Raw genomic sequence first — 11,278 nt, 5'->3', positions numbered from 1 at the left:
TGCATTTCAAAAAATTTTTAATGTTAAAGCACAAATCTGACCTTCAGATTTGTAAATTTAAAAAAAAAAAATTTAAAACCACAAATCTGAGGATCAAATTTGTGATCATCCATATAAAAAAATACACACCAACTCTCCATATTATTTAAAAACACCACCACAATCTCAATAATAAAAATAAAAAGTGAAAAACTACTAGTACTTTTTGTTATAATTAGAATAATTATTAGAGGTAAATTTTGTCCGACTCTTTCTAAAATAATATGTAAGTTATTTTTTATGATGTGTCACATTTTAATTGGTTATTATCTTAACCATAATTAGGTTATTTTGTAATTTATTATTTGAGATGGGTAGTGGTATAATTTTTTAAAATATCGAAACTCCACTCCCGTCGTTAATTGAAGCACGTTTCCACTCCTCCATTCTTTCTTCGTCACGAAGCTTCCATTCTTTTAAGTATCGCCGTCGCAGTCGTAAGACATTGTCACCATCTACTGCCTTCTGCATCATCCCTTAATGAGTAGTTGAATTCCCGTCGCCCGTCACTTCGCCGTCCTTTCTAGTATAGCTAGTGTAGACGTCATCGCTATCTCTTGTCCTCTCACTTATTCCTCTTTCTGTCGTAGATCACTCTTTACCAACATAATTAATGGCTGATTTGATTATTAAATTTTTTCATTAAAAAAATATTTTTATTTAATTACATGATGAAACATATATTCATATGTAAAATATAATATAGAAAATAAATCTATTTAGAATACTTACAAATATAATTAAAATTAGGAGCGTATAAATATAATAGTAAAATTTGTATTCTAAACAAGTAAATATATTTTTTATCATATATAAATTATTTAAAAAATAAATAAATTGTTAAAATTAATAACACAAGTTTAAAATGATAAAATCCAACTTTTTTACAAGTATTTTTTATAGTATTTTTATTCTTTTAATTTTTAATATATTAATACTTTATTATGTAATCAATGATTAAATAAATTGTATAGATGTTTAAGAGATAAATTTGAAATTTAATAACCAAATTTAAGATATTTTTGTATTATCTTAAGGAAGAGATAAAATTTTTATTCTTTAGAGAATTATTTTTGTCTAATTTATTTATTTTAGACGTATATTTTATATTTATCTCTTAAATATCTATACAATTTATTTTTGTATTTAAAAATTTTAATATTAAATATTTTTTGTTTAAAATATTATTTTTATGTTATTTTTTAAACTGTTATATTGGTCTCTTCTTTAAGATAATATCAAAAATAATTTTTCAAAAAATAATTTGTTTAATCATTAATTAAACAATAAAATACTAATAAATTAAAAATTAAAAGATAAAAATACTATAACAAAATACAGTAAAAAAGTTGGATTTTATCATTTTAAACTTGTATTATTAATTTTAATAATTTATTTATTTTTTTAAATAATTTATGTATGATAAAAAATACGTTTACTTATTTAGAGTACAAATTTTAGTATTATATTTATATATTCTTGATTTTAATTATACTTTTAAATAATCTAAATAGATTTATTTTATATTATATTTTACATATGAATATATGTTTCATCCTGTAATTAAATAAAGATATGTTTTTTTAATTTAAAATTTAATAATTAAATTAACCATTACGGGCGACGAAAATTTAACGAAATCGTTAAGAGATGATGCACTGAAAGAAAAGAAGGCAGTAGATGGCGACGATGCACGGCGATACTTGGAATACGTGATGAAAAAAATAGGAGAGTGAAAATGTGCTTCAATTAATCGGAAGTGGAATTTTGATATTTTAAGAAATTATACCATTATCAATCTCAAATAATAAATTATAAAATAACTCAACTATGATTAAGATAATAACCAATTAAGATGTGACATAATGAAAAATAACTTATATATTATTTTAGAAGAAGTTAGGTAAACTTCACTTTTATTAAACATAAATAAATGATTTTAGGCAAATTGCACATACAAGATTAACTCACACTACATCAATCTCACCATGAATACTGTAAATAGGAAATAAAGGAAAAAATAGTCAAAAAAATGAACAAGAAAAACAAAACAAAAAAGCAAATACCTTTATGTAACCATTTGCTATATCATTTCTGATAATAATAATAAAACAAAAGAACTGACAAATAATGTGTAAACCAGTAATTATGGTATAAATATTGTTTGCCACAAAATGAACATCATGTAAAGATATTATTTACCATCATTCCAAAATTCTGTCCATCTTCTGGATTCTAACAAATGATGGAGAAAAAAAGACCACCACCCCAAAAAGAATACCACATAAGGGGCATGCTTGTTGAAAATGTCCTAAACTCATCCGAAATTCTTTTTTATAAATTGTTGCTTAGCTAGTAGATTCAAAATAATTTTAAAAAGGAAACAAAAATAGTGTCCTAATATAAAAAGGAAAACAATTTGTAGGGCATGCAATTCATTGAAGATAAGCCATGATTTTTTTGTTTTTCCCTCATTCTTTGAAGTCATCTTTGTCATCAAGAGGGATTGGCCTATTCCTCCAATAGACAGCAAGAGCACTCCCTCCAAGCTGCATCAAAACAGGAAGATTAGAAACTGTTGGATTCCTAATTCTTTTTACAAGACATGAATAATAGTAAGTAAAACAGTCTAGGATCAGAAAATATTCAAACTCACTGCCATGCAAACTACGCTCACGGCCGAAGGAACAGCTACAAGAGGGTTAGAAAAGTGCTTCTGAGCAAGCAAAAATCCAAGTGCGGAGCTCTGCAGATAAAAAATAAAAAATAGAAGGTTAGAGACCTCGAGAGTTACCTTGATTCTGATTCCATAAATATTTGAAAAAGCACAAGTCTAAGCATCAATTGAGAATATAAATGTTTGTATTATTAATGCAGCTCAATGTCATCTTGCACTGTTGATCTAAATATTATTTCTTAATTATTGAGTACTATTCAATATATGAAAAATTCACAAATGTGTGCTTTGATGTCAATTTTTCTGAAATTCCTTGCAAGCACAAGAAGATACTATCAATGGGAATGAATATAATTCTGTAAGCTAAAATATTAAAAATCCACTCTAAAAGACATGATATAATTAACTAAAGGAACATAAATCATATAACTTATGACTTTCTGTAAGCAAAAAAGTTACATCTTCTAACTTTTTCTCATCTTCTAACTTTCCTCTGTTTGGCTATATAGCTTATATAACTTCCCAAAAAGTCACTTTTAGTGCTTTTCAAGAAGTTAACATATCTAACTTCTCAAAAAGAGATTTTTAAAAGCATATATTTTTGTAACTTCACATCAAAACAGAGAATAGCTTACCAATAAATTACTTTTCAAAAGTTATTTTCTAGAAAGTGCTTAAGAAACTATTTATCCAAATAGACTCCAGACATTTTAAGAATTTGAAAATGGGCTCAAACCAGATAGATAGTTCCAAAGAAGATAACAAAGATTTACCTGCATCCCACACTCTATAGATATTGTGCGGGATGTGGATTCCCCAAATGATATTTTTGAAACCCAATAACCAAGAGCAAATGCCGCAGCATGTAGGAAAACAACCGGCAGTATCAGCTGCGCTCCTTGAGTTTTCAAGACTTCCGAAACTTGCCCAATCTGAAGAGTATAAATTCTCGTTATCAAATAGGGAAAATATTCATTTGCCAAAACTGCCAGATAAAAAAATAAAATTTACATCAGTTATATTTAACTTCCCGTCCAACCAAATAATATAACATAAAACTTGAAAGATCCATTTCTTACCTCCCACAATAGTTGGGACTAAAACAACCTGAAAGGTACTAATAGCCAGACCCTGAAGAAGAGAAAAAAAAAAAATGAAAGTTTCAGTACATGAGTGAGACTAACACATAGGAGTGGGGATTTTCATGACTCAAACGATGGGAAAACTTCCGTATATAAAGCAGAACAGTGAGTATGCCTTATAGATTGACAAGGCATCCTGTCTACAATCCAACATCTATATTTTGCAGAAAAGTTCTTGCAACATTCTTTTCATGGAGGCTAAACGACAAGTGTGCTACAACTTACAGCAGCATCAACTGGAACAAGTTGGCCTGCAAGAAGCTTAGTAAGGAGTGGTGTCATAATGATAGCTCCAATAGTTGAACACCTGGGGACAGTAAATGATATATTTATATCTCTCTGAAGCCCAAAATAGTATCTCAGAATAAAAGCTCTCTTAATTAATGGCATACTGGCATTAGTGTATACTGGAGAAGTTAATTGCTTTGATACAATAAAATACAATGATGATAAAGCTAAACATATAACTTCCATGTTCCAAGCATAGCTTAAACCTCTATATTGAGTTGATTTAGTTCAGCTAAATTTTTTAACTTTATCCACATTTTCTCTCTTGATTCCAGTTTCTATCCATGAACATTAATGAAAGAAAATTTTCTACTCAAGTGACAAAATTTACACCTTAAGAGAGAAAAGAGTCATAACAAGAGCTTTACTGATGACCACCTAGGAAAAAGTGTAAAACAAATAAGAAGAAGATGCAAGCAAGGGAATGCATACACTTGTTAAACATACGTTGTCATTAGAACAGAAAGTGCAACATTTCCTTTGGATATGTATGTTGCAACATTTGATGCCTGACCTCCAGGACAACACGAGACCAGAATCAGACCAGTTGCAAGAGGAGCTGAAAGTTTGAGAGTCTGACAATCAGAAATTGATGTTAGAATATTATGCATGGTGATTGAGATGCAAACTACTGGAATAACAATTAGTCCATTACGGCTGATATCATTGTTTTGACAACATTCTCGGCAGACATCATAGGATATAAGCAGACATAACACATTTCAAAATCTAATTTAAATGGTGGACAGAGATATATGAAACTTAAAGGTCCAACCAAATGAATCATTAATAATAAGTACCATTGCAATGCCAAAGCCTAGCATGGGTTTGATCAAATATTGTGCAAGAAACCCTACACCGACCTGCAAAGAAAAAAATAAAATAAAAATAACTAATGTATACATTTTCCATTTTAGATAAGTGATTAGTCCCTTACTGTCCACGGATTTCGCAAACATCGCCTGAAATCCTCAAACGTCAATGTCAAGCCCATGGACAGCATAAGGAAACCCAAACCAAGAGTAAAAAGGTCTGTCTCCAACCAAGTTACCTGGAAAAAGCCACAACGTCACAGAAGTTAATCAACAAATTTCCATTCAACCATGTAAGTAGTTGAAATGACATAGCAAATTACAGCAGCTGGCTTGTAAATGCCAACGATAGCCCCCAAGATGACCTGTCCATGTAAATCAGCAAACTTTCAGACTACTAACCGATAAACAAAAAATTAGAGAAGATTGAGGTACTGATGCTATATTGAAATAAGAAAGTGTTGGACTTACCCATACAGGAAAAAGAGTGGTTAATGTTTCAATCACTTTCTCATACTGGCTCAATCCCCCAGAACTTTCAGGAACATCCCCAGATACATTTGTTGAAGCCTTGCACAACATTTGAAACTTCCTAAACGTAGAAAAGCACAAGTTGTTCCACATATATAAAATATGTAAACGTAGATGTTCCAGCAACAGGATACAGCCAAAGATTTATCCACCAGTACCATTGTAAAAGCAGGACAATCTAAAGCAATGCAAGTACTTCCATCAGGTTTAGTACAAACATAAAGATAACTAGCACAAAGGGACCAATGACCAAGTTGCTTAAACCGAAGCTTAGCAAATGGAAATGCTCACTAGAATGCTTCTTTTCTTTCCCTCTTCTTTTTCTTTTTTCGTTTTTTTTTCTTCCCATGTTCCAGATTTAAGATAGAATCAGGATTCAGGAACTGTTTCACCAAACATAAATTCCATGTTTCAGATATGAGATTAACAGTTCACTGCGTTTTCTCAACTTATGAATACTAACTAAAGTACCCTAAACCTCTATCCATTCAACTATCACAAACACAAATTGGACCAACCAATATATGTTTGATATAACACAAGCAGGTTCTTGATTCTAACACACTATGGGGGGTCAACCAATATATGACTTGTAAGTGATGCAACAGTATCAATTCATTAACCTCTAATCTGATTCTCACTCAATCAAGTCAACCGCGATTGCCACAAGTCCTAAAGTTCCAACACATATTAGGATTGCAAAAATCAGAGCTTCTCAGCTTCAAAAGATTACCTTCTAGAAACTTCATGGATAATGGGAGTCAACGAACCCCGCAACTCGCTCCGGATTGAACAGCAGCTTGTTCCATTATACCGCAGAAAAATGTCGCCTTTTACACCTGATAGATACCCCAAAAAGTGGAAAAAACTAAAAATCAAAACTTTATAGGAAAATCATTCAGATAAGCAAAGCCCATTTTCCAGCAGCAGAAAAGTCAGATGACATAGTACCAAGATGGGTATTCCAAGAAGAAGTTGAAGGCGTTGACCTAAACAGAGGATCCGATGGGAGAACCCTATTGCCTCTGAGAATGAGTCTAGACACTGAAGAATAACATGAAGAAGAAGAAGAAGAAGCCATGGGCGTGTGGTGGTTAAAGCATGCAAGATTTGAAGAAGTATGACATAAAATTAAATGGCAGAAAGTGAAGTAATGCAGTTTCCTCGGAAGTTGGAAGTACACTCCGAAAGTGAAACGGAGATGATTATTATTATTATGAGAATGACAGAGAGAAAGGGGTGATGGTGTTGTGGATAATGGATATGGAGGGAATGGTGGCGTGGAAAACTATGAACCACAGACGCCCCTTTTTCGTTTTGTTTCTTTCCATATTCAGCCATTTCGCAAGAAATTATGGGGAGCACGTTTCGTGTTTTGATAAGGCTCAACTCCTTATCAAACAGTCTCAATGATCACACTCATCAATTTCATTTGTACATGCACAAATTCTCTGCTTTTATCCCAAAATTGTGAAAATTTGAGAATTTGACTTTGATTACCCTATTGCTATCAGGGTTAGAACATGTTTTTATGTAATATAAGAAAATTAAATTAAAAGGACAGAAATTTTATGATAGAAAAATATAGATAGACAATGAGAATATTAGATAATGTAAAAATAAATACGTTTCATGATAAATTCAATATATATGTAGATAATTATGTTTTTAATTGGATGGATATTTCTTTTTAAGGACACGAAGAATTGCAATATTACAAAGAAGTACTTCATTCTTGCCAATACATGTCACCTATATTAGACTGCAATGCATAATAAGAATATGAAGTTCAGAAAAAAGTCTGAATTATAATATGAAATCTTACAATTAGACTTAGTTAACATATCATGATGCTACATATATTAATATATATCACTATATCATCATGAGTTTGATCATCACTTAATCCCCCTCCTCTCTAGTATTAATTATTTAGAAGTAGAAGGTGTTTGTACCATATTTAATAACTGCATGTTAATCATGTGTTGTGAACAGCTTCATAATAGTCAAAAATTCTGAACGTACTTTTGTAGGTAAAAATTATCTATGTGATGAGTCATACCTTTCTAGGAGGGACACATGGAAGAAAAAAAACAATGGAAATGAATGGTGACACTTAGTAGTGGGCCTCTTTACAGTTGAGTGGTAGTATATATCCAATTTGACAGATGAAACTGAGAATTGACAAATACAATACAGGAAAATTGATGTATGAAATGGTACATAATGTTTTACATATTGGCATTTGGCAACCTGCTATTCCTGTTGACTAGTCTATGATATACATATACATACTACTATACACTAAAAGCTAAACAAAGAAAGGAGGATATTGATAAGAGTTTAGGAAATTTCACTTGCAACATTTCATATTTCAGGTTTTGTTTTGTCCAATTTTGTCATCAATTTTCAATATTCACTAAGCTTAAATATATATCTCAGGCTATGCATTTATATTGGTATATTTTTTTTTTCAAAAAATATTATTTGTATACTAAAATCTGCTACTATGTATTTGTGTATAAATACATATATTATCTAACTCATTTTCAATATATATTTTGTATTTTAATATACATTTTATACTAGTGGTTGATTTTGATAACTGATTTTAGTATATACTTAACATTGGTTTTTTTTTTTATATAATAAATATAGCTAAAAAATGATTTAAAAAGATGGTAGGAATTCACTTCTCTAGTCTGTCATAAACTTGTAATGCTTGTATAGTTGCAAAGAGGGAAGTGATGATTCATTTAAGCCTATGTCAATGATTAAAATTTTGAGCTCTCGAACCTGCTGAATGCCTTAGTGATTTGTGGTTGCAAGTAGAAGCATAATGCCCCACTTACCTTTGCATAATATAGCTATAGGTCCAATTTAAGGGTGGCTTTAGGACTCTTGTTTCTAGCTAACAAACTTTTTAAACATTCAAGTCCAATTCCAAAATTTAACAAAGAATATTGATGATAGTGCAATGAATAATGGAGCAGAAACCAAGATGAAAGTCTACTCTACTATAGTCTCATAATTGGAACTAAGTTATTGACAGTATTTTGTTGTCTAAGCAAAGGTTCCAATGATGGCACTGGCTACTGGGGGGTGTTAGGGGACCATTTCTTATTGTAATATGCTTTTGAAGTCTTCATCATATTCCCATTGACATGTGCATATGTATCCATGGGTCCATACACTCCTTCAGGCCTTATAAGAAATCAAAAGGAAAAAAGTTTATTGGCTTTGCAAGTAATTAATAGTCCTTTCTTTTTATTTCTTTGATTTGACATATGCTCATATATATACTAACATGTAACACTTACTGTAGATGCTTCCATGAAATAAGAGTTAAAATTCATGCAGTGAGTAGCTAGCTAGTTGACAGGAACTGCTGCAGGCATATTTGCTGTAATTAGTTGAATGTATTCAATTCGATGTCGTTCATGCAATTTACTAATGACTATGACACCATATTGAAGTTGCAGTTAGCAGTAGGTAGCAACTATGTGAGACATTGAAGCAGCACACATTTGGAAGAGGAAGTTGCTAATTGTAACAATATACTAAAAAAGTTGGTTAATTACTTAAATAACACGTGTTGTTAAAGAACTTAGTCCCTATATATATAAACAGTCAGATGTCAAGTTGAAACTTGTAAAATGATGCAGTTTTTGTTTTGTCTTTTAAATAGTTCAAAAACGGCGTCATATCACTTATTTTGTTAGGTAAAATTTTAATAAACACCATTTATGATGTTTTCGGATTATTTGAGTGTCAAAACTAAAACGACATTATTTTACACAGTCTACGACAGTGTTCCGTTAAGTTTATACGTTGAAAATTATTTCAAAAACTAACATGAGTTATGTTCGTAAAGTTTACTAAATAAAAACAATTGAAACTTTAAGAACAAAATTGAGGCTCACATACAAATTTAGAGACCAAATTTAATATTATCTCAAAAAAACGTAATCTTGTGTATATTCCGCACAGATCTACCTGAATTTGTTTTTCAGATTCATCGTCAAAACATTATAAATAAAGAACTTAACACATACGCAAGATATGTCATCTACTCCTAATTCTTATATTTCTTAGATTGTTAGACTATTGCTGATTTGAGTGTCAACATCTCTTGCAGAGACATCCTCACTCTTATGAATATGCCAATCCAAATTAAACAAATCTGCTACAGCCTTTTATTCTGATCTTATAAATCTATATTCTACAACCATGAAAGTTAATACAAAATTCACCTTTGAAACATACAATGATCCATTATTTCTTCTCATCAACATTCTCTGATTCTCTTATGTATTATGAACATTTAAGCTCTATACATTTTCAGCTCTTCACATATTAGCTTTTGTCTTCTTATGTACGTATTTGCAAATTGCTAACTTAGTTCTCGATGATTTGTAGTTAGTCAAGCCGAATATGAAATGGGGCCATATCCATAATTTTTCTTTTTTCTTTTTCTTTTAGAGCACTAGAATATGTTCCTCATGAAATTGTTTGTCATGTGGAAAAATAGGACGTATGAAAAATTATACGAACATGGTGGGGACAAAAAGGCTCAAGTATGTGAATTTGTGGCATAAATCTATTGGGTGGAAACATAAGATGAAGATTGCAATGTGCTGCTTGAATGCTTATATGACTTGGAAGTAGGTCCATTCGTATTCCATTTGCCGGCATTTATTAATGTATGTATCCACTTCCAATTGCTATGTCGTATTTTATTTCATCAATTCTTGTTTCTTCTAAGTTCTAAGTATTAGTATACTATTACTATTGGTTGTTCCTTAAGATAAGGAATGGTGAAGGTTAGAAGTGTTATATGGCCCTAAACCTCACATCTGATCTGATTATATATTATTATTATTATTATTATTATTATTATTATTATTATTATTATTATTATTATTAAGTGGGAGATTAGAAATAAAGTTTTGAAGTAGCAAGTAGCAACTACTTGTCCTATAGAGCTATGATCATGACCTAACCATGAAACCATGTTTGTACATATGCTTTCTTCGCACTTCAAGGTTACTAAATGCTACTTCAACTCTCTTTCAATCTCTGCCCAAACACAAATTTGCACTCTTGAAAGATTTCATAGGAAAAAAAACTATACACTTCGCATTATTTTTAGGCCAATGCTACTGTATAGATGGTCAAAAATATCTACATGTATAAATTTGAGGTGTTGAAATGAGATTGGACGTTGCCTATAATAGTAGAACTTGCATTAGTAAACAAATTATTATTGATGACCCCACCATCTGAATTGTTGCAGCAAAAAACTGGATACAAAAGTAGATAAATTAGATTTAATTAGTATTAATAATTTTTTTATTGCTTTTGTCCTTTAAATTAGATAAATTGAATTTAATTAGTATTAATAATTTTTTTTGGTGTTCAACCATAACATTAGTTGAATTTGGACTTGAATTTGTCTTTAATTCTATATTCTAAAATCTAATTTTAAAATCTAGATTCTCCAAAAATAAAAGTTAAAAGGATAAAATATATCTTTTGTTTTTAACATTTATAATTTTTTTAAAATATATTCTCTAACATTTAGTTATATTCAATTTTGCCCTTAACATTTTCGATTTGTATCAAAGTTATCCGTTTATTAATTTCATGCAAAATATTAGAAAAAAAAGTTGAAAACTTCTAAGAATAATTTTGACATAAAAAAATGTTAGAAATAAAATTAAATTAATTAAAAATATTTAAAGACAAAATTAAATAAAATTAAATATAATAAATATTTTTAAAAAAAT

The 11,278-nt window shown here is 30.1% G+C and overlaps 1 protein-coding gene across 1 annotated transcript; it reads right to left on the bottom strand.

Moving 5' to 3' along the window:
- Positions 1-2,167: 2,167 nt before the first annotated feature.
- LOC107469543 (sodium/pyruvate cotransporter BASS2, chloroplastic) lies at positions 2,168-6,905 on the bottom strand. The gene is made up of 12 exons (XM_016088916.3): positions 6,441-6,905; positions 6,223-6,328; positions 5,430-5,550; positions 5,282-5,323; positions 5,084-5,197; positions 4,947-5,009; positions 4,594-4,721; positions 4,084-4,165; positions 3,796-3,847; positions 3,490-3,701; positions 2,696-2,785; positions 2,168-2,588 (listed from the first exon to the last, which is right to left on the bottom strand). Exons 1-12 carry the CDS (start codon positions 6,568-6,570, stop codon positions 2,511-2,513), a joined length of 1,218 nt encoding a protein of 405 aa, XP_015944402.2. The 5' UTR covers positions 6,571-6,905; the 3' UTR covers positions 2,168-2,510.
- Positions 6,906-11,278: the final 4,373 nt, after the last annotated feature.

Source organism: Arachis duranensis, chromosome 1 (assembly GCF_000817695.3).
Source record: "Arachis duranensis cultivar V14167 chromosome 1, aradu.V14167.gnm2.J7QH, whole genome shotgun sequence".
Taxonomy (NCBI): domain Eukaryota; kingdom Viridiplantae; phylum Streptophyta; class Magnoliopsida; order Fabales; family Fabaceae; genus Arachis; species Arachis duranensis.
Note: the sequence above shows the minus strand (reverse complement) of the source record. Positions and strands in the feature narration are given on the sequence as shown.

Excerpts from the sequence above, each read along its gene's own strand:
- LOC107469543 (XM_016088916.3), bottom strand. The coding sequence starts at position 6,570 with ATGGCTTCTTCTTCTTCTTCTTCATGTTATTCTTCAGTGTCTAGACTC. Across the intron at positions 6,329-6,440 it reads TTCTTGGAATACCCATCTTG|GTGTAAAAGGCGACATTTTT; the intron begins GTACTATGTCAT and ends GGTATCTATCAG. Across the intron at positions 2,786-3,489 it reads CTATAGAGTGTGGGATGCAG|AGCTCCGCACTTGGATTTTT; the intron begins GTAAATCTTTGT and ends TTTTATCTGCAG.